The sequence below is a fragment of the Cucumis sativus genome, chromosome 4, assembly GCF_000004075.3.
Source record: "Cucumis sativus cultivar 9930 chromosome 4, Cucumber_9930_V3, whole genome shotgun sequence".
NCBI classification, from domain to species: Eukaryota; Viridiplantae; Streptophyta; class Magnoliopsida; order Cucurbitales; family Cucurbitaceae; genus Cucumis; species Cucumis sativus.
The window spans coordinates 15359138-15383650 of record NC_026658.2 but is presented as its reverse complement, the minus strand read 5'-3'; the positions used below and the strand labels follow the sequence as shown (position 1 = coordinate 15383650).

Here is a 24513-nt window from a genome sequence, read left to right as displayed (position 1 = left end):
TCGGATTAAGTTTCTTTGAAACGAGTCGTTGTGTGATTTAATGCTCTCCTACCGTCAACTTCCGACACGATACTCTATTTGCTCATCATTGAGGCAGCCCTGGTTTACCCTTATTCTATTTTTTCTTTTTAAAAGTATCTTTTCTTATGCTCCAAACCAAAAAAGAAAAAGTAATAGTAGTGCAATATAAAAGGAGTATATAAAATGTTAGGGTTCATATTTAGTCACTATCACTATTTGAATTTAAAATGGAAGTTTGTTGAAATGATAGTGGGAAGGCCCTTCTTCCACCTTTATTGGTTCTTCATACTATTTTCTTGCAATCAACACCACACAATAATCCTCCAAATGTTCCTTTAACTTTTCTTAAAGCAATGAGGCACTGTTTTGTTAAATGACTACAACTCTCTCTCTCTCTCTCCCCTCTCGTTTTCAATAAAAAAATTCTCCATGTAGGGTTTTAGTTGAATTACATTTCGGGTTAAGAATATATATATATATATATATATATATATATATATATATATATATATATATATATATATATATATCTACTTAAGTTAGTAATTCTCAGCTAATACGAACATAGTAATTCTTTATACTCATTTTTCACAAGGGTCGTTAGAAACCTCAATTTTCATATTCTATACTTGTTGTATTCAAGGAAAAAAAAACCAATTGAACAATGTTTAGATCGACAAACATAAACTAAGTTTCATCATAACACGGCCATTATGGATTGACCTAATGATAAAAAGAAAAAAAACATGATCATAAATGACTAAGTTGATTGTCACGTGGAGTAGGTTCGAATCTTTACCTTTTAACTTTAAAATTTAAATATTCTTTACAAAGGGTAGTGTGGTGTGGTAGAACTTAGGTTTTATGCTTTTATTGAGTATGGTGAAGTGAATATTCAACTTCCCAAAGATGTTAGTTCATTAAAAGGAATAAATAATAATGTTGTTTAAGGGTTGGATCCAACTATATATTTTCATATATAAAATGTAAGAGATGGCCTAAAATGTATTATATATATGAAGATGTTAATTGAAATGAAAGTCAACTTGGAAGGTTATGAACAACATAATAAAACTAATAATTAAAGTATTATTAATTGTTCTTTATCCGTCTAGAGTTCATAAAATTCGAATCACCACCAAAGAAATTAGAGTTTAAATTTTGATAAAAATGATTATTAGATAATCAATATATTTTAATTGTTAATATAAATTAATTAGTATAGGTGGAATTGTGTAACTTTATGGTAGTTCTAGAGCAATGCTCTTTACTCATACGTATCTTGAAAAATTTTGAAATTTGTTTGAGAAGGTCATTTAATATATGATTGCTCAAACCTAAGTATGTTTAACTTTAAAGTTTTTATAATTGAGTTATCGGATAGAAATGTACATTTTATTAGTATACAATTTCCATTCTCTTTTAAATCTTTATTAATCATAACTTTCATATATATCTTTTGAATCCTTTTCATTCGAATGTGGTATTCATTCATTTATGTCACCTTCTAACTACAAGGCATATTATATAATAGTTTAGAAATTTGTTTAAGTTTTATTAGTATATGTAAAGAAACACTTAGAAATAATGGGCTCACGTCATGATGAAAGCCTATGGATAGGTAATATTTACTTTACCTTAGTTTTTTATTCCTTTAATTACCTTTAATTAGACACATGTTTATAAATTTTCCTCAATTTTATGTATCTTATGATTATTAGAAAATAATAAAAAAAAATACATATATATCATGGTTTTTCTCCTTGTACTATAGGGTTTCCACGTAGATCTTGTGTTCATTATTCGTCTTTATTTGTTGATATGATATCAGAGTAAGATATTGATTGAACCCTAGACCACACAATTCTTGATGGAGACCAAAGAAAGGAGACAACCACCAGTATTAGCGTCGTCGTCATTGATGCTCGGATAAACACTACCATGGATATGAGTGGTTTCGGTGCCTTTAGAAAATGTCGGCCAATGTGATTCTGTCACCCTTTCCGTCATCCATGCCTCTATGTGCCGCCATTGGAGCTCCACACATAGTGGTCGGAAACCTCTAAACTAGCTTAGTTCAAATCACGTCGGCCAACCCTTTTCTGTCTCCCTTGTCTTTCATTTGTAACTTGTAATGCCACTAAAGTGTGCCGCTCCATGTACTGCCACCTAATTCCATTCAGTCACTTGCTACTTCTAGAGTCGAATCTGTATGCGCTGCTACACACTGCTTCTTTTGCAAACCCTAGTTATTATCCCGAGATTAGGAATCCTTAAATTCACTCAACATTTGTGGTTGGTGAATCTTCAACACATTCCAACCCTAATATGCAAGCTTCTGCCTCTTCTTTGAGTATGACTCACCATCAATTAGAAGAGCTTCAACAACAAATTATAGCACCTTGAGGCTACCTTAGGGATGACATCCAACACTCTTGGTCATGGCCTTCATGCACCTTTACCGATATATTCTAAGAATGTGGTAACCTCGTTCCCCATTTTATCCTCTGCTTATGCGAGTAATACAATGACACAGTTTACAAGATATTTTTCAGGAAAAAAATTGAATGATTATAACTATTTTTCATGGTTTCAGTCAGTGAAAACGATCATTGAAGGATGACACAAATTTTGTTTTCTAATAGGAAAAATACCTTGTTTGTTTCTTTATTTATCAAAACCAAAGGGGGAATATTTTCCCGCGGGAAACCCAATCCCTACGGAATACCCACCTTGTTCCAACAGGAAAATTTGTAGGGATGGAGAATGGGATAGGGGAGAGGCATCCCTTGCCCCGTGCCTTGGCCGATGGACATCTCTAATTACTAGTGATGATTCGCAGGTCATATCTATTCTCTAACATTATTTTGGTGAACATTTTGAGATGAAAGACCTTGGCTCTCTCAACTATTTTATTGGTCTTGTAGCTTCTCGACGGTCTGGTAGATACTTGTAGCCCACTAAAAAATCACTGACTCCAAGACTGCTTCGACACTGTTAATCCCAATGTTCACGTGAATCCTTTTGATAGTGTTTCTCTAGAAGATACCAGCATATATCGACAACTTGTTGAGAGTCTCATCTATCTAACAGTGACTCGTCTAGACATGCTTATACTCTTCATATTGACAATAGAACATAAATAAAATATTTACGCACATAGACTATATAGAATTAGTTAGTTTTTATATCTATAAACAGAAATTAGTTTTATGAATAAATTTAGTAAAACAAACACATACATGCAACTCTCTACCATGCATATTCAATCATAGATATCAATTATCTCAAACAGTTATTATCCATAGGTAAAAGAGAACTATTGAAAAATGGGTGTTGTAGATTGATATATGAGGCGAAGGCCACAAACAAGAGACATACAACAGAGTGGAGGAACAAATATACATATAAAGCGTTGATTTAGAGAGAGAAGAGGAGCGTTCAACAATCACACAAAGTCCTTTTTTTTTATATATATTTTCATGTATTTTTTAAACATAGGATATGACTTTTTTAAACTTCAGATGGATTATTAACTCTGGGGGGAGTAAACGTGGAGTGGAAAGAAACCCAAATGATTTATCAATTCACCAACTTCAACATAAACCAATCAACTACAATATTATATATCAAACCACAAAATCATTCAAAATATTTACAAATATATATATAAAAAATTATAGACTTTAGCTATAAATTTGCTCAATTTGTTGTAAACAACATGCTTGAATTTTCATTTTCAAAAAAGAAAAGAGAGAAAAAAAAAAAAGAGTTTTAGATGGGCTGAAGCCGATATTTTATGGGCCGGATAATGTTAAGAAAGGCTTCAACAGCGAACCATTTGAAAAGGTGTTTCTCTTCCAACCTTTTTTTTTTCAATAACAATTCTTTAATGATTAAATTAAATTATTTAACCACTAACCTCCAACCATATATAATTTCTATGATATTTCAATATGAATATTTACCAAAAACATGGGTTTAGATAAAAATGGTTTTTTTTTTTTTATCATTTTAATTCTATAAAGATTTTGGTAATTTGATGACTTAAGACAACGATTAAGCTAATAAGTGAAGTAACAACAACGAAAATAATAATCATAACACAGGAGAATTAGTAACTTAGTTCAATAATACAACATTTACACATGGAGGGTTTCAGACTCATAGGAAGAGAACATTTATTGTCTTATGAAATAGTTTATGAGTACATGATAATTGTAACTCTATACATATAATCATGGAAGAAAATATAATGGTGTACGCTATCATTCCAGGATTACTGATACTATATCTTTGAAATTTTTCTGCATTGGAACTCGCCGCATATACACCATGGTGTTCTCCCTCAAAATTCTAAGAACAATTATCGCGGTAGCTAGATCCCATACATGAAAAACTCATTGAATTCAGATATACAGTCATATGTTAATTTATGTATTTTTTTTTTTTACTCAACATACACCAATTAAAATAAAAATACAAAACTAACACATTTAATCAAATAAATAAATAAAAGGAAATGGGAGCAACTAACATAACAATGAGCTAAGACAAAAATTTGAAAAATTGGATCAATCAATTGAAACCAACCAAACCCAAAATAAAATAAACTTATATCCAAAATACTATTATTTGCATATCCTCTCATTGGAATAATAACATTTTGAATCTATCTTTTATTTCAAAGTTTCTTCATTTCATCTCTTTTTTTTTTTTCTCTGTCTTCTCTTCACCCTTTTCCCACTTTTATGTTTGGAGTTGTTAAAACAAACAAAAATCAATCGTTCAATGTTACTAATATCTCCAAACTCACATGTTATAAATTAGTTGACATAAGTTTGTAAATCAAAATTAATGTGATATCAACTCAAATAATAAAAAACGAAAATCACACATCATGTAAATCATAGAGGTATTTCTCCTTATCTTTAACTTTAAATTTTGAACTTTAAATTTGGAAAGTTAAAATAGTTAAATGTAGTGATGGTTTTTTTTATTAGAAAAAACAAGAGTGAAAAATGTGTGCAATTAAACTTGACACAGTCAAACTTACAATTATCAACTCAATGATTAAATAGTTCAACTAAGCCAAACAAAATAAAAGGTTTTTTGTTTTGTTGTTGTATGGCAGCCACCATTTTTCTTTTTAAGTATACACACATACATTCCACAAGTTTTCACCTAACCAATATTAACCATTTTTGTTTTGGTTTAAATTATACAAAATACATACATATATATATATTCCCAAAAGTCTTTAAAAAATAAAATATGAAAATGGTGTCAATTAAACATGAGAACGTTAAAAATTTGATTCCTATAATTTCAAGCATGAAAAGCTAAATGGTGAGCCATTATATCATATATGTATTAGTTGTACCGTTACACATATATTTTATCATATATATATTTTGTATTTGATATCAATTTTTTTTGTTTCAATTTCAAAGCCCAACAAAAAAAAAAAGATAGGTTTTTCTCTCTCTCTTATAGTTTCAACATTTGATTAATTAGATTTCAGAAACATTATAATTAATCTAATTAACATGTGATATTCATTGTAATTCTATGATGTAAATAATAATTGTGTTATATATAATTCATATAAATTTGTTCTTTTATGGTAAACATTATTGTAAAATATTGAAACCCACGAACGAAAATGGGTCACACAATTCTCTTTTTATACGTAACTAAAAAAGTTATAGCAATTAAATTAAGGGAAAAGAAAGAGATAAATAATAATAATAATAATAATAATAAAGAAAAAGAAAACAATAATAGTATTTTGCTCCAACAAATTCCACATTCATGTATGGGAAAGTGTGTGTATATACTTGAAGTAGTTTGTTGTCCATTTCAACATATCATCATCAATACTCTTACACACATAACCATAAAATTATTATTACCAACTTTTCTCTTTCAGATACACTTCATAATTTTCCTTTCTTTTTCTTCTTCCAAATTAGGAACAGAGGGGTTGATTCAACGTACACCTTATCAATTTTAAAATTTCAAAAGTATAAAGATTAAGTTATTGTATATATGATCTTTTATTTTTAATTATAAATGTTTTTTATATGTATTTCTTTTTCAATCCTTCCATGTACATTTCAACCAAAATATTTACTAAATATATATAAATTTTTTGGATAGATTTTGTATGAAGTTTTATTATATTTTACCTACTTTTTACCATTTAACCATTTACTATAATTTTTCTTCATCCATACATGAGTTGATGTTGTAAATCACGCTTACAATTACGTGCCATTGAACTTTTGGTTATGTTTGAGTGTAATTTTTTTTTATCCTTGGTTTTTTGGTAAAGATTCTATCGGATACTCAGGCAAATTTTAAAATTTACGTTTTTAGTCACGATTTTAAAAAGTATACATTTTTCTTGGTTAGTGTTCATATCCATTAATTAAATAATAAAAAATTAAAAAATTAATAACTAATTAATTTTCACACATGTTTATCACAATTAAAATTAAAATTAAAATCAAATTTCATAATTATTTGAAGTGAAGTATTTTCTAAACAAAGTATATTAATTGTTTTCATTTGAAATTAATGATAAAAATATTCTTTTAAAAGTCATTATACTATTTATGTTGTTTGAATTTGGTTGATTTATTATCAAATATTTAATTTTAATCTTTGTATTTTTAAATTTAATTAGTCTATGAAAAGTTAATTATCCCATAAAAATATACTATGAAAACGTGTTTTAGAAAATTAGAGTGAAAATGATAATAAATAACAAAAGATGAAACCACTCAATTTAAGATTTATTTAGATTAAAGGAACTTTAAACTACATATAAAAATTAAAGTAGTAATTTAATCTATTATATATAAAAAAATAATATAGGGTTCAATTTATTAAAAAAAGGTATGTGAAAAAGAGAGAAAATAATGTGAAGTCTTTGCATGCACCTACATGTTGAAAAAAGTAGAGCAGCCTTCCAAGTCTTTGCCTCTTCTACTCTCTCTCTCTCTCTCTTATGTTATATATTTGCTTCAATTTGTTGGCCAACAAAAATTGACCAAACATGATCTAACACTTTCTTTTCCTTTTCTTTTCTCCATGTTCTTTGGTACATTCATCTTCCCAATCTCCTTTTTTTTCCTTATCCCCACATTTTATACTTCCAAAACATTCTTTTAAATTTATTCTTAATTTGTTTCAAATTGACTAAGCCATATATGAATTGTAAAATATGGTTTTAAATGATTTTATTAATTAGTTTGATCAACATGAATAGATGTTAAGCATTCTAATTGAGTTCGGTTTATGAGCGATTTGGCAAAAATTCAAACAATTAAAATAAAAGATTAAAAAATAAAAATGAAATTGTGTAAAAAGAATGAAAAGCCTAATTATCTTTAATTGAATGGTATTGTTAATGAAGATTTGAGCTTCTAATTAACTATATATATATATATATATATATATATGAAAAGTTGATGAAGAAGATTGGGTTATCTCTTCATGTGAAAGTTCTTCAAAATATGATATTAATATTTGTTCAAAAGACAAATTTAATTGATACATTTCATATTGGAATGTATTTGTGATTTTCAACTCTTTTTAATGGATTTGTCATTTAATGGTGTCATTATCAAATAGTACAAAAGTTGTACAATCTTTGTAGTGAAAATCAAGTCAACATAATAGTTATAGTTTTAAAAATGATATTGGTTTTTTTATTTTATTTTATTTTTTTATTTTCATTTTCTTTAAAAAAAACCCAAAACCTACAATTTCACAACTTTCGAAATCAACTTTATAGTTCATCAATTTTGAGATGTGCTTTTAAATAATTATTAAAGATGAATCAGTCTTAATATCATATTTTGTTGATTTTAAAAATGTATTTATTTTAATGAAATAATAATATGATATAATTATGGATGGATGAAGCCTAAAATATATAATAGATTCGAGAAAAATGAAATCTTAAATATTTGAAGCTCAATTAAAATATATATATATGAAAACAATAAATCATGTTAAGAAATGGAAAAATCTCATAGTTTTATTAATTAAGTTCCATCTATATGTACGTGATTTATTTTCTTAATATACTTTGGTTGTTAAGATGTCGTTGGAATCTTAACTTAAAATGAAAAAGAAGTTTATATTAGTTCATCTAAATTAACTTTGTAAATTTAAATATGACACAATAATTTTGGTAAAGGGATGATGGGATGGACACATACATTGAATAAAATTATTGGATGATTAATGTTATGAATTCACACATCTCATTTATATTAATTGTCACCTCAAAGATCAGCATCAATTTAAACGATAAGAAACTCTCTCATTAACTACATTTGTTGCTTTTAAAACTTTATAATTTCAACTTTAATTAGCTCCATCATTAATGACTACTATTTCTGTTTGTGTTGCAACCCTTTAAAATTAACTCAATTCTTAGATTATTCTTTTGTAATAGATCTTCAATAATTTTTCTCTAAAATAATATTGTGTTTTTTTATGTTCATTAATCTATATTATTATGCTTCTTTAAATCATATTACATTATATTTTGCATTAATTGCTATTTTGATGTTTAATTTAATATATATTTACTTGTTTCTTTAAGTTATATCTTTTGTAATTCTTTTTAGTTATATCTTTTGTAATTCTTTTTATCGAGCATATTATTTTTATAAAATTTTGGATAATAAAATCTATAAAATTTTGATTTTCTAAAATTTTTTAAGAGAGCAAATCAATCATTTGGAAGGTTGGGATAGATCTTCTATAACTTATATTATTTTTCTTAGATAAAATACTACGACGAAACCTAGAGTCTAACTTTTTAGAATTTATGAGGTGAGGGATCACATTTTTGTGAATTCGTTTGGTCCTAAGAAAAAAAATGATTTTAGTTAATATTTTTTTAAAAAATCCCTTTATTAGAAGGATATTCTTAAGATGGATTTTGAGAAATTGTACTAATTTATCATATTTTCTTGAGGTGAGTATATTTTCTTCAATATAGTCTAATTGATGTAATGCTCTCTTAATTTATTTTATGAGATCGTCATTGTTTTAAATATTAAAATAATGAGAGTACGTAGAATAAGACATTATTTAAAAATATTTTAAATTCAATATTGGTCATAGTTTTCTCAATTGGTGCTGTGAGATGTTACCACATTCCACAAATGACTCTTGAACTTTCAAATATAGTTTTCGCAGATCATTTTTTATATTTCTTTTAAAAAAATGTTTACTTTATTTTGGTGTTCAATCACACCATAAAAAAAGTTTGGTGGCTGACTCATGTTTTTGTTTTATTTTAAAATTAGTTCATTTTGAAGACGTCAATCACTTTACATCGTCTTGAGTCTTGAGCACGTGACGACATGAATTTCTTAAATCATTAGCTTGTATATATAAGAAGTACACTTGTTAAACTTTAATTACAAATTCATTTTGTTGGATATATAATACATTAATGGCCAATGACTCATCTTCACAACTTAAATAAAGAAGGTTATATCATTATTAGAGATGATTTTGGGGCAAAGGCATAATCAACAAAAAGTAAAAATAAAGAGGTACTAAGATAAAATAATTCAGATCGAAGGAGGCAGCTTAGAATCAAATGATTAGAACCTAGAAAAAGGGATTGACTTGGGCAAGTGCTTGGTCTCGACTGAGCCTCATAAAATACCTATTGGCACATTTCTAGGTCTAAAATATAGCTAAAAGAAGGTGATCGATCTTGGAAATACCAAATGGGGCATACCCCAACCCCCTTTTCCCCAACAGATACTCTATGTAAGTACTCTCATGAAGACTATCCTCTGGTGGAGTTCTCCAGTCGTATTGCTTCGCTCCTACACCTAGAACTTCTCTTTAATGCATTTCTTTTTCATTCCCACCTCTCTTTTGGAGTTTGTCATTTTCTCTATAGTTTTTTGGAATGAAAAATTTGACTAATTCTCAGGGTTTCAGGAGTCACAAAACAGTTTAACAAAAGAGCTACAACGTGTGAATAGATAAGACTTAAATCAATCTATCTATATATTTTCCTTGGTGGGAATAGTTTCTCTTTTCCTCTGCAACTCCAAATCCTAAAGGGAAGGACTTAGGTAAACTACACTTTCTTTTAAATATATGTAACCATAGCTCCAACACAGATGTAAGTTCATTTTTGTGCTCAAACTCTTTACTTGCTGAGTAGTTATACTTTTTAACTTAACCATTAAAGCTCATGTGGCAAGAAGCACTACATTGATGTGCACATCTTTTCATATTACATTTATTTTCAAATTACAAGTTTACCATTATTGTCACGTGAATGTGATCAAATGTGTTTTTTCTTGTCCAAATTTTGGTATAAGCAAATATAAATCCTACCTCCAATCTTATCGTTTATCTAAAAAACACTCATAATTTCAAATTTTACAACATTCTATAAACCGTTCACTTCAAAACCATTTTTTAGAAGAAATCCTTACATTTTTTGGACAAAAATCTCATGTCATGAATTGTTAAACTATTCTAAGGTTTGACTCATACTTTCGCATCTCAACTTTCCTCTAAACTTTTCAAGTGAAAAGTACACACCACTTAAAAGATGATCTTGCAACTTACAAAAGAATGAGGATATATTTTAAATAAATGATAAAATATGATGATATATTGTTAAAAATCTAACCAAAAGAGAGAGAGAGAGAAATTTTTTGGGAGATATTCATGGATGTTAGGAAAATTTTCAAATTTTTGTTTGGGTTTGGAGAAAAATCACCAAAAGTGTGGACATGATAATATTTTCTTCTTCCTTTTTGGTTCTTCACATCCTTTCATATTTGAATTCATGCATCCAATAAATAGCCTTAATTTGGCAAGTGTGAAGAAGAGTCCAACTAATCCCAATATTGTAAATTTCATCAATTTTATCTCGCCAAATGTAATAACTCTCGTTCGATATCTTGAAACCGTATTTCAATTTTGAGGTCACGGGTTTGAGTCAGTATATAATAAGAAAAATATATCACTAGAAAAAGCTTTCAATTTTTATCTCTAAACTTTTAAGTTTGTCAAATTCGATTCTCTAACTTTAATAACATTTTGAAAGTTTCAATTTAAACTTATATAAATATTACTATATTCATTTTAAACTTGAATCCACGTCAAAATTGTTCAAATTTAAATATAAAAATTTTATAGTCAACATTTGATTGATAATTGTCTACCCATGTCTATCAACATCTATCGATTATATTTTATTATATATATATGTATTCATTTAGCTATATTTGAAAATTTATTAGCATCATTAACCAAATCATATAAAATCTATATTTTCTTAAAATAAACGAACTAAAATTTGTCACATATGTAGATGCATATAGTAAAGTTCCAATATCTCTTCCCAATTATCTTTTCACATTGCTTTTTTTTAGAAATTAAATAATAATAACAACAAACCATCCTTATTGATGTTCTTAAAAAATGATTTTCTTTTTTTATTAAAAGAACAATAATTTGGATTGAGTCACACAGAAAGACAAAAATATATATAAAGCAATTATTTGATAGAAACATAAATACTAAAAATTTACAAATAAATTCCCTTTTATCTTAAAAAGGCAAGTTGTTAAATCGTCAAATTCATACAACTCCCTCAACTTGCATCAAAGTTTAACTATGAACTTCATTTCTTTTTTAATATTTTCGAAACACGTGTAAAACATACTAACTTTGTATATATATATATATATATAGTATAGCTAGAAAGTTTGAATATATATACACACACATACACTTGTAAGAAAATCTAATAAAAAAACTTTTAACCAATATGGTATAAATATATATTCTTATTTTTATGTTTACACGTTATTAAATAATATGTTTATTGTTTATTTATTTACGGTGTGGACTCTCTATATATTGGTTATTGTATATAATTAGAAATGGTATAGATTGAATTTAATTTACCATGCAAAATTAAAGAGAGAAGCAAGGACAGTTAGCAGAAGATGAAGAGACATGTGTATGATATATTAAAAGTTTGAATATCCTCCATAATTTGTGAATATGAAAAAGAAAAAAAGAGCAAAAGGGGTTGATTTGAGTGGATAAGTTTGCAAGTGAGGTAAAAAAATGTTGAATGTAAGTAAAAGTATCTTGACATTGACATTTTTAATCACATAATGATATGATCTTGGATAAATTCATTGAAACAATATCACATGTAGAAAAGGGAGAAGCATTTAAATTTATTGATGTTGGATTGTCCATTTCACTATTTATGTATTTTGCTACATATATATGCCCTCCCATCCACCTCTCCTCCTTATCCACCACACACTTTCTTTCCTTTTTCTTCTCTTCTTCCTACAACTCATCTATATTCTATAATTTGATGATATGGTCAAACATATGTATTGTTCAAGATGCTCCTAAATATTTTTCATGTCCTAAATATTTTTCGTATCTATATCTATATGTCAAGATGAACATGATTCAACAAAAATAAATATAGATATATTTTAAGCTATTTTTTTGTGTGTGTATTTTACTAAGTTCTTTGGTCATATAATGAACTTGACATATTCTTCTTACTTCTTTTTAGGTTTTTTAATCTCATTATGACTAGCTAAATTATGATGCATAAAGTTTGGTGTATGTTAGAATGTATCAAGTGTTGTTCTAGGTCAACTAGTTAAATATGTATTAAGATCTAAGGATTGGAGAATTGAATTCTCTCCTCTCAATTAATTAATTGTGTGTTTTAATTTATTATATAATAAAAATTATAAAAATTGTTTCAAATAGATTTTGAGAGTGTTTTAAAATTTGCTACAAGTGAAGACAACTTATTTTTTTAATAAACTTAATTTCAAATTAAAAACTAAACCAAATGCCATCTAGAATAGTACATAATGTATTTCAAGTAACATCTATCTTTGTATATCTATTAACTTCTTATCTTCCCTCCAAAATATTTTAATTATTTATTTTGGTAATTGATAGCAGTTTTAGGAATAATAATGAAATTATATATAAACCAACATTTTAAAAGAATTAGAAAGAGTGGATTAAGTTAGAGTAAGCTTAAATATGTATTTACTTTTTGTAAGAGGTAAATGAATTCCATATTATTGAATTTATGTATGTTATAAAATATAATTGGTATATGTAGTTAATTTATTTATTTTGTGGTAGTGGACCCATAGGTCGTCATCTTGCTGATAGAGAATAGAGAATACATATCATCCCTTCGAAACCTGTCGACATTACCACTTACCCTCGTGTGCACAATGCATGAACTAACTACCATTTCTTCTCCTATATAAACCCTCAATTCTCACTCCTCCAAAATTCAAATCATAACTCCCTTTTAATTACTCCCCAATTCTCTATTTCTATTTCTATTTCACAATGCCTTCTTCAACCACCGCCATCCTCTCCAACTCCACCGTATTTCCCGATAGTAAATCCACCATTAAGAAACTCAAGCTCTCCGTCTCCGACCTCCCTATGCTCTCTTGCCATTACATTCAGAAAGGCGTTCTTCTCCCCTCTCCTCCCTCTTCCTTCCCCGACCTCATTCTCTCTCTCAAACGCTCTCTCTCCGCTGCTCTCTCTCACTTCCCCGCCCTCGCCGGCCGCCTCACCACCGACCCCGACGGCGCTATTTTCCTCTTATGTAACGATGCCGGCGTCGATTTCATCGAAGCTAAGGCCAAACACCTTTCCCTCCACTCTCTTCTTTCTCCTCTTGATATTCCGGTTTGCTTCAGGGCATTTTTCGCCTTCGATCGGACTTTGAGCTATTTAGGCCATAATAAGCCTTTGGCGGCAGTACAAGTCACCGAGCTAGCCGATGGCCTCTTTATTGGATGTACAGTCAACCACGCCGTCGCCGACGGCACTTCGTTCTGGCATTTTTTCAATACGTTTGCAGAGATTAACTTCGGAAAGGGGAAAATCTCTAACACGCCGGATTTTACCCGGGACACGGCGTTTAACTCGCCGGCGGTGTTGAAGTTTCCTCCCGGTGGTCCGACGGAGACGTTCGCCGGAAATACGCGGCTGCGGGAGAGGATTTTTCATTTTAGCAGAGAAGCAATTTTGCGGCTGAAATACAGAGCCAATGGAGTTGATGTCCAACGGAAACGAATGAGTAACGGAAACTGCGAGGCCGTTGAGTATTTCGGCAAGCAATTGAATGACAGTTGGAAAACCGTTAACGGAAAGCGAAATGGCGACGTATCTGATGGGAAATTGGAAATTTCGTCTTTCCAATCTCTCTGTGCGCAGTTATGGCGTTCAGTGACGAGAGCAAGAAAATTGAACGCAACCAAAACGACGACGTTTCGAATGGCCGTGAACTGCCGTCACCGCCTGCAGCCGCCGATGCCGTCGCTTTATTTCGGAAACGCAATACAGAGCATTCCAAACGTGGCTCTGGTGGGGGAGCTTCTGTCCAAAGATTTAGGCTGGTGCGGCACTTTGATCCACCGGAATGTGGCAGCGCACAACGATGCGACCGTGCGTGGTGGCATTGGTGATTGGGAGAAAGCGCCACGGTTGTTTCCGCTCGGGAACGCGGATGGTGCGTCGGTGACGATGGGAAGCTCGCCGAGATTTCCGATGTATAACAATGATTTTGGATGGGGGAGGCCGGTGGCGGTTCGAAGCGGGAGTGCGAATAAGTTTGATGGTAAAATGTCGGCATTTCCGGGGAAGGAAGGGAATGGAAGTGTGGATTTGGAGGTGGTTTTGTCGCCAGAAACAATGGCGGCTCTTGAAAGTGATTTAGAGTTCATGCAATATGTATCGATTAGAGTGTGAGGGATTTTATACTTTCTGTTGTTATCATACCAAAAAACTTTATGAGTGTTTTCATAATATTTATACAATTTTTAGTATAAATATAATTAATGGGTTTTTTTAAAATATAATAAAGTAGGAACATATTTCAATAGTATATAACAATTTTATTTTGAAAAACCACATGTCCACATTCGTTAAAATAAGTTATGATTAATTGATCACAAATGTTTGAATTTTATTTTATAATAAGTAACAAATCTAAACAATCTTATACACAGTTTTGACAGTTTTGTATCTTTGTACTAAGTCTAAATGATATTGCATCTTTGTATCAAGTTTAAACGTTGTACTCTTGTATCCGGTCTCTAAGATCTTGTACCAAATCTAAACAATTTATTAGAGCTAAACAATCTAATAGTGATCTGATTGTTTAGATATTGGTACACGGTCATTTAGATCATGTACTACTATCGTTTGGATCATGTATTACTATCGTTTGGATTGTGAACCAAGAAGAACAAAAGAAGATGAGAGACGAATGATGTGTTTGGATTGCATTTTGAGGTGTTTAATTTAGAAAATAAGTTATTTTGAGAAAGGAAGCCACTCATTTCTAGGTGTATTTTAAACAATTTTTTGAAAAATGAGTTTATTGAAAAACATTTTTTTCTTAATTCAATCCAAACGGATTGAAGAATTAGAAGAAATTGCAAACAAGGAGTAAAAATATAAATAAAGAGAAGTAATAATATGAATAAGAGAACTAAAAAATCGCAAAATCGCCCGCAATAATAAAAATCCAATAAGGACAAATATACAATTTATGAGAAAGTGATTGACTTCGTGAGTTTTTCTTAACTTGTTGCACCGACACTTTAATTATATTTATGTAAATTTACCTTAATTCATATCTTAATTTCTTTAAATATGGTTAAAATTAAAAGTGAAATTAATTCAATTATAATGCTGGTATTACTAACAAATTAAGATAATCAAACACTAACTAGGAGAGTAGTATAACCATAGAGTTAAATTTTCTAGTTAAATGAGTTCGAGATTAGTAGAAAACAAGGTTAAGTGAGTTTCTTTGAAGTATGGACAGGCAATAAGGCAAGCTCCAATTGGTCTTGCTCAACCTCAAAACTAGAATTTCTATGCTTAATGGTTACTGTTGCTATCGGTATGACAACCCTAGAGGGGTGAATAGGGTTTAAATAAACTTTTTGACAAATAAAAAGTAAAATCAACTAATTAGCAATTTTTTAATTTAAATAAAGAACTTTGTAAACTTTGTTAAATAACAAGATTGATAAAAAGATATGAATGAAAGTATGCAATCAAACTCAACCAATAAGAATATGTAACTAAAATTGAATTAAAAAATAACTAGAAAAGAGTTTGAGAAGAAGACACCGTAATTTTATAGTGGTTCGGTTAAACTCAACCTACATCTACTTTTTCAAGCACCTCTTGGGATTTTGATTGAAAATCTTTTTTTGACTCTTTCCACGAATTTGAGCCGAACCGATTTTTGCTCTTTTTTCTGGTTCAAGAGCAAACCCGATCCTTTCCACGGGTTAAGATCCAACCGTTATAATATGTTGAAGTTTTTAAATCACACAAAAGAAAACTGTCTAAAGGAGTGAGTATACATTTGAAGCTCACAAATTTAATCCTCACAATACAATAAGAAGCTCTCAAGAATAAGATGAAAAGAATAAAAATTGGAAGCTTTAGTGAGAATAACAATGTTGGCTTTTTGCACTTTTTGAGAATCGTAAAAAATTTAATAATCTTGTCTAATTTAAAATTTGGGAAAAAATTTAATAATCTTGTCTAATTTAAAATTTGGGAAAAGTGAAGTATTTAAAAAGAGAGAAAAGATAATTTCAAAATCATTTTGGGTTATTAGATATAAGTAAAACAAAAATGAATGAGTGAGATTTAAACTTAATTAGCCGTTAGACACAATACAAATAATAATATAATAATATGTCTTTTCAAAATACTTTGTTTAAAAAGAAACCAATAAATCAATTTCACCATTTTTAAAAAAAAAAACTAACCGTCAGACACAAAGAAAAGTAATAATATTAAAGTCATTTTTTTTTTAAAATTCATTTTCTTTATAAAAGCTAATAAAACATAACCAAAAACTACATTTGTTACTCCTCGATTGCTCCAAGTGGCTTTTTCTAATTGGTTCAAATTGAATGCTTGGTGAACCATCTCGGGTATTTTTCGTTAAGCTTCTTTTAGCAATATTTCATTCGTTTGAACTTCGATTTGGGTGATTCAAGAGGCGTTAGAATCATTTTTCTAAGCTCTACGATATGGTCTATTCAAATTAATAAAATTGTCAATAAAAAGAAATCAGATTTGTTGTCATTAAAACATAAATTAACTATAATTAAAATAAATTAATTTAAGATTAAGGGACAAAAAAACCAACAGCTACGACATAATTGTAAACAAATAAAATCTTCACTTCATCCGCTTTCTATACTCATTCAAATACGAAGGATACATATCCAACCTAGTCCATCACTCCAAGAACAAAAGCTTCTTTTATAAGTTATGACTTTATTTCAGCATCTACGATTAGATATGATTGTGAGGTGAGATTTTTCTCAAAATATTGAACGAAACGAGAAAACATTATTCATTAAATAGAAATTGTGCTTCGAGTTTTTTTTTTTTTTTTATCTTTGGCTTAGTTGCTTTATTCAACTTTTATTCATTTTTTACTCTTTCAATTTTTAATGAAATTAGAGCTATTAATTTGACTATGAATGTAAGTCTTTTAAGAGCTTTGCTCTAATAAATATCCTCAAACCAGTAAGATAACTTGGGAGGAAATAAGATAACTTGAGATAATAAATTGCATTGCACTTTTTTTCATTGTTGATTTTTACAAAACATTTTGTTAATTTAAATATGTCATTTAAGTTAGGCATGTACATTTTGGTTTAATAACGTTGAGGATGCTAAAGAAACGTACCAACTTCATAAGAGAATATGAGACTAAGGATCTAGAAAAATAAGACATCACATAATCTAATAAGATATATAAGACATATCGTCAAGACGTATTAAAGATCGATCAATGGTTACTTATATAAATCATAATTACTCATGTAGGTTTAATTATTTAATCCTCTAAGGTGCTTGAAATCCAAGCAAAATAGAAGTTTTACCTGGTTTATAATACGAAAATCGATGTGAACATTATACTTGAGTTGCTTTTATTCTAAAAGTTTAAATTGCGCATTGATGAACCTCCAACTATATATTTTTAATTATCATCTTTTCATTCCAATCCATTTTTTTTTTTAAATTCAAAATTTCTTAAAACGATATCTTGATATTTGATGCTTGTTACTCATACTATTACTTACTGATAGTGTATATACTTTCACTTAATCATCTTTATTTTAACTTGCTTTTAAATCGAATAAAGTGGTACACATTTTTAGTCATCAATTCATTTGGGCACTTGTAAAGCATTTTCTACTTCAGTAAAATTGTTGAATGGTAGTATTAAACATCAACTTGATTTGTCATTGGACACTTCTAAATCAAACACACACCTAATAGTTAGTCTTTAGAAATACTAATGGGACAACATACTCAGGATATTAAGAGCCTTCTCAGTAAAAATATCATCAATCCCAACTTTGCAACCTTTTACATATTGCATATATTAAAAGAAAAGTAGAAGTTGCATACAATGACATAAGAGGAAGATGCCATTTTCACCTCTCAATTGTCTGTGAATACCATTATCAAAATGTTAAATTGTGTTTTTGGTAATTTTAGATACAAACATACATATACATGTACATATAATTGACGTTAGGGTGAGTAAATTTGTTTTAAGAAGACAATATGAATTTGTTGAACTAGATAATATGAGTTTCTCTTTGTTGCAATGACAATCTTGATAATAACATTAGAGTGAGTTGTGTAGGTGTCAAGCAGTAGACGTGTGTAGGTTTTAAATAAATTGAAATCAACATTAGTGTTTTCTCATCGAATATGAAACAGGAAATAATATAGAAAGAAAGAATAGTGTTTTATTAAATAGAACAAGATCCATAATTTTCTCCACCAAATCAAAAGAAAGAGAATGCCTCATTAATGTTGTAGCATGTCGAGATGTACCCCAACCTACCTATATGTACTAATATATAAGCTCACCATATTGTAATGTCAAATTAGAATTCCCCCCTAGTTTTGAATAGTTCATATGAATGGCTAGAAGAACCTCAACATGATCGTACAACTCCAAATTAAATTTTGTATAGAGAAATTGAATACTTATTTATTATATTTTGAAGAAAAATGAAAGAGAGATGTTAATTTTGTGGGAGTAGCCATTACTAAACCTAGTAGGCCGGTGGGCGGTGGGCGGTGGGCGGTGGCCGGCAGGAGGACTCTTTTGCAATTGATTAATTATTGCTTATTTCATGTCTTATCTTTTCAAAATTTTCCAAATTGCTTTTAATTATTTTACTCTTCATTAAGGCTTTTATGTGTCCCTCTCAATTGGGTTTATGGGTGCCACGTCGATGCTTTCAATAGTTCACGTTTTAAAATGCTTTAATTGTTGTTTAGTGTATAAAATTGTCAATTCATTATGACCATTTTAAATATTATCATTTTTGCTTTTATTTTATTCATGGGTTTATATTTATGTTTTTCTCTTTTTATATATACGTTTGATTGATTTAGAGATATGGTTTAAAAGGAGATTAGGTGTTATTTTGACATATTTTAAAAACCAAACCCTAAAATTTAATATCTATACCCATTTCCCTAAATCTACCTTTGAAATCTTAGTAAAACAAAAGTTTTCAAAGATCAAATTTACTTAATTAGGGCCTTTTGTTTGTTTTTCTATCCAACTAATAAGTTTTCTTAAATAAAAGAGGGAAAAAAAAGAATTGGTTATCTCTTTAGTATTGGGCCCTAGCGGCCCATTACACTGCATGCTACCCAGTAAAGTGATTAAGATAGGGTGGCCCAATATGCTGTTTAATGGGCCAGTCATGATGAATCGCTAACCTATGTTAAACGTTAGTTATATGCTCACTTCAACTACTAATTTCTTAATCAATTGAACGATGCTAAAATCACATATATATATATAAATATTTTGCATATAATCACTGCTTTGACTTTGACAATTGATTTTTGATAGAGGCAATGAGAATATTATAGACAAAAGCAGACCTAACATTAAGCTTTATTATCTGCTCTTTTTCTCAATACAAACTCTTGGAAAAGAAAAGGAAGTGAAAGGAAAAAAAAAATGAATTTTTTGTTCAAACAAATAAATTACAAAGTGAGATTTATTTCAACAAGCTTAAGCAAAAAAATAAAAATAAAATGTAGAATTGAAAGAAAAAAAAAAAGAAAAGAAAAAGAAAAAGAGCCAACAAAGGCTACATTCTTGTTTCTCTCTTGTCTTCTCAATGGGCTTTATATTTGATGATGTGATATTTATTATTAGAATTGGGGGAATGGGTTGGTGGTTGTGAAAATTGGGATTTTGTTTGTGGACTCTTAACATTTAGGGAGGTCCTTTGGAGGTGGAATTATTGATTGGTTTGGTCCTTTTCCATTTTCCACTAAGAAAGCCATCTTTAATCCCCATGTTGTGTGCACTTCCAAATGGCAATGCATGAACCAAACTCCTACAGAAGAAAAGAAAAAAACATAATTATTCACATTTACTAACAATTTCTTTTAGAGTTTTGATGGGTTTATACAATTTAATGTTACAATTACAAACATAATCATCATGTTATTAAAACTAATTTCAAATATTAGTGGAGGTTAAATAATTTGTTTGTATTTTGAAAAAATGATGTCAAATAATTAAAAACAAATGAGGTGATGATTTATTTACCTGGATTATCGGCTCTAAATCTGATGGCCGTCCATCCACCGGAAGGAACTCCGACGGTATTTCTCTCAACAGGGTCGACGAGATTGAACGATTTGGGGTCATTTTTAGCGTCATAGTTCCCGATTCCTCTTCCAACCACGAAGAAATTAAACCCATGTAGATGAATAGGGTGGTTTTCTGCGGTGAGGATTCCGGTATCTTGCAAAACCAGCTCCACTGTTGAGTTAAATTTCAGCTTATACAGCTTAGTCCCCCTTGTTGTCTGCAGATTCGACGGCCCACTTCCAGTGTAGTTGAAAACATGAGGTGGGTTAGCTGGGAAGTCAGTTGTAAAAACTCCATTGATGTTGAAGTAATGAGCTTGAAGTAAGGCTGTGGTTGGCATTACGAATGTGACGTTGTTAATGCTAGCTACTGCTCGGCTTCCGTTCCCAGCTTTGCAGGTGGGACAAGGGTTGATTCCAAGCCCAACTGTGAAGTAAAGGTTATGATCAATGGTCAAAGGGACTTTTGCAGGATAGGTGTTTGAGTTAAGGCTTCTGAGAGAATCTATGAAGTTGTTGGCTACTGGGGTTGCATTTTGAGGAGGCGGAGCGGTTAAGGTCGCTGCGGTTGTCGCAAGTGTGCCGGCGTAATGCAGCGTGGCTGTTGCGGTGTTGTTGTCAACCGCGATTGGAGAGTCCATGAAAGGGGAGGCTGCAACCAAGTACTTGCCAGAGGTTTGATCAGCAGTTATGAGGGCATTGGTGGTTTGGCCTGGGGCAATCAAAATAGTGTCCGTTTTGAATGGTTTCACATAGGTAGCATCTACTTCCACAACTGTGAGCTTGTGCCCAGCAATCTTGAAGAAGAGCTCCTCATTGAGTGCAGCATTGATTATGCGCAGTAAGTAGGTATGTCCACTCTTGACAGGTAATGTGAAGCCCCCTGAGAAGAAATATTGATATTAATTTCAAGTATATACAATTCATTGAAGTTTTTGACTTTAAGTTTTGTCGATTGATGTTGTACCTTGTGTAGAACAATTTGAAATGGGTCCTGAATGACCATTGATTGTGTGAGCATCTGATACATTTGGAGCTAATCCTGATTTGAGAGCTTCATTGATCACGGCTTCGGTGTCGGATTTCCACCACTCAGCTATAAGCAGGATCATGTTTTAGAACCAAATCAGTCAGTTTCAAGTGAAGATAAAAAAGGACGCCAAAGATCGATGTTGTTTTACTTTCAAACTTACTTACCTAATACAACGACGACTTCTTTGTTCGGAGCTGGGAATGGATATGGAACGCCGAGCTTGGGCAAGATGACCAAAGCACCATGGACAGTCGCCCTCAGCCAAAGAATATGTGCGTGCCAAAGAAGGGTGCCTCTTTGGCCTGTAACGGTGAAGTTATACAAATAGCTTTGCCCTGATGGGATGGGACATTGTGTAATGTATGCTGGTCCATCCGCCCAACCGGTTCGAAGCTGCCGAACTCCATGCCTGAACAGAAAAAGAAAGTAAGCAAGCAAGCATCATCCTTCACTTACTCTACATATTATTACAAGTCATTTATTCTTATGTTTCATCACATAAGAGAAAAGAAATAGAATTTTTGAAGGAAGACTCACCAGTGAATGGAAAGGTTGTATTGAACGTGGTTAACAACATTAATAAGCACTGTGTCATCTTCCCTAGCATAGATGGTGGGACCTGGAAACTTCCCATTAACGGTGACGATTTGCTTACTGGAACAGAGTTTGGTAGTATTTTTTAAAACCACCTGCCATTAACATAACAGAATAAGAATTTGAATCCCCAAGTACGTCGGGCTTGTCCTTATTTCAGAAAGTACACAGTAAAGATTGACGGGTCAGTTGAAATGATGAATAAAAAAAACCATATGATATGTCGTCAGCATAGATTATATAAATAAATTTGGCCTAAACATTATAAAGTTGGTCATGAAGATCTTTGAAAGTTCTGTAACTTTCTGAAAGACAAACGAAACCTTTTGAATATTTAAAATGAAAGAAAAGCTTATACTCTGTCTTCCCATATCATTTTTTAATTGAAAAAGTGAACAAGAACATGAACAAAGCTAGCAATTGTGTGTCAAAAGGGTCCTGCCTTTTGCTTGTGAATTATATAAAAGAACCAACACTTACATCGAATTTGTAATGCCGAACTCGGCATTCGACCAAAGCTGGGAAAATGCAGGCCAACAGAACCAAAACTCGAAATATTAAACTCATATTTCTCTCTTTTCTCTCCCTCTATTGGTTATTGGCCTTGTTTAGATGTGGGGAATGAATAACAGAGAATCCTCCCTTATATAAAGCTTAGCTGAAATGTCATTTTTGCATGGTAGGTGAATGATAGAGCTATAGTTTCTCTTAGGTCTCAAGATTTCTTGAACAATTTTCTCTTGTTTGTATTTCAATGATACCTTACATCTCACATAAAGTTGCTTTTTTTTTCCTCTGATGGACTAACGGGTGTAGTTCTGGAAGCCAAGAAACTCCCACAGGAAACCAACTCATTCCTGAACACTAATGTATTAGGTGTTGGTTGCTTGTATACTATGAAACAATTTATTCATATTTTATCTACATAATTCACATTTTAGAATGACTCTTGTTCTAGCCATCGAGATAGGCGTATGTTTCCTGTCGTTCTTCACATGACGGAAACGTTATGCTCAAGAATGGTTTTAACTCAGGTAATTCAGATTTGTGAATGTATACAATTACTGTAATATATGTTTGATATAAGCAAATTGAAAAATGTCAGGGTGAAGGAGGTGAATACTGAATAATATGGTTAGAGAGAGGTTAGCTTTAGAGATTAGAAATTAAAAAAAAAAAGTTAGATTAATAATATTTGGTTGTCATTTTCAGAGTTCTGGTAAAGAGGAAAAGGAAGAGAAAGTGCAGAGATGAGATGAAGGTATGTTGCATTCTCAAGTAAGATAGAAAATTGATATTTTGCAAAAAAGTTAATTGAATTTATCCATTCAAATATATTTATATTATTTTGTTGTTGAGAAATGGCTTTCAAGTCAGCTTCAAATTAGTAACCCAACTAATGGTTTCCATCTTGAATGCTTAAAACTAAACCATTGGTGGGTATGTGTGTATCTTCTCTCTCTAGTAAGTGAAAAAATAAAATTAGTAATTTGAATTTTGGGTTTTGGAATTTGGAGTTTGAATTGGTCAGCAGTAGGTCTCTATCTCTAATGTTTCTTGTTCATAAAGATTCAACCCATTAATGTTTTGATCTTACTTTAATAACCCTTTTAATGCTAACTTTATAGTTAATTTAGGATTTAATTACTATTGTTTGTTATCGTCTCCTAATTTTCATTTGAAGGGGAAAACAATTCCTTTTTCTTACCCTTTCATTTGAATTTAGTTGGGTTGGTTAATTCTAGTTTTGATTTCTCTTCCTTTTTTTTTTTTCTTTCAAAATTTTTAATCTGAGTAATTGGTTAGTTTTACATTTTTGGTTAAAAAGTATAAGCTAACTATTTAAGTTAGCTATTTTTAATTCTGTAGCTATTTAGTCCACAAACTTTAATAAGTAAATTTCATTAATAATTTATAAAAATTATGATTGGTGATCATCTCATTTTTTGTTTATATGTTTTCTAAATTAAGTAAATTTCTTCCTCATGTCTTACAATGATTTGATTTGCATTTTTATGTTGCATTTTTTAATAAATAGAATGGTTGAGTTCTTCAAATTCCAAAAATAAAAACAACTTTTTGAA

At 30.3% G+C, this 24513-nt stretch overlaps 2 protein-coding genes and 1 long non-coding RNA gene across 4 annotated transcripts; 2 read left to right on the top strand and 1 right to left on the bottom strand.

The window, feature by feature from the left end:
- Positions 1-13340: 13340 nt before the first annotated feature.
- LOC101209472 (BAHD acyltransferase DCR) lies at positions 13341-14998 on the top strand. The gene has a single exon (XM_004147842.3). It carries the CDS (start codon positions 13447-13449, stop codon positions 14860-14862), a length of 1416 nt encoding a protein of 471 aa, XP_004147890.1. The 5' UTR covers positions 13341-13446; the 3' UTR covers positions 14863-14998.
- Positions 14999-20064: 5066 nt separating this feature from the next.
- Positions 20065-23038, bottom strand: LOC101217849 (laccase-4). The gene is made up of 6 exons (XM_004147875.3): positions 22910-23038; positions 22373-22524; positions 22000-22244; positions 21770-21898; positions 20759-21685; positions 20065-20543 (listed from the first exon to the last, which is right to left on the bottom strand). Exons 1-6 carry the CDS (start codon positions 22994-22996, stop codon positions 20413-20415), a joined length of 1671 nt encoding a protein of 556 aa, XP_004147923.1. The 5' UTR covers positions 22997-23038; the 3' UTR covers positions 20065-20412.
- Positions 21479-23939, top strand: LOC116403465. 2 transcript variants are annotated; one of them, XR_004216224.1, is made up of 2 exons: positions 21479-21651; positions 21779-23939. It is a non-coding gene; the product is annotated as an uncharacterized LOC116403465 (long non-coding RNA). The 2 variants fall into 2 exon arrangements; XR_004216223.1 differs by having other exon boundaries at positions 21529-21670.
- Positions 23940-24513: the final 574 nt, after the last annotated feature.

Coding starts and splice junctions, on each gene's coding strand:
- LOC101209472 (XM_004147842.3), top strand. CDS start 13,447: ATGCCTTCTTCAACCACCGCCATCCTCTCCAACTCCACCGTATTTCCC.
- LOC101217849 (XM_004147875.3), bottom strand. CDS start 22,996: ATGAGTTTAATATTTCGAGTTTTGGTTCTGTTGGCCTGCATTTTCCCA. Junction 22,525..22,909: donor TTCGGCATTACAAATTCGAT/GTAAGTGTTGGT, acceptor TGTTAATGGCAG/GTGGTTTTAAAAAATACTAC. Junction 21,686..21,769: donor TTCAAATTGTTCTACACAAG/GTACAACATCAA, acceptor ATTTCTTCTCAG/GGGGCTTCACATTACCTGTC.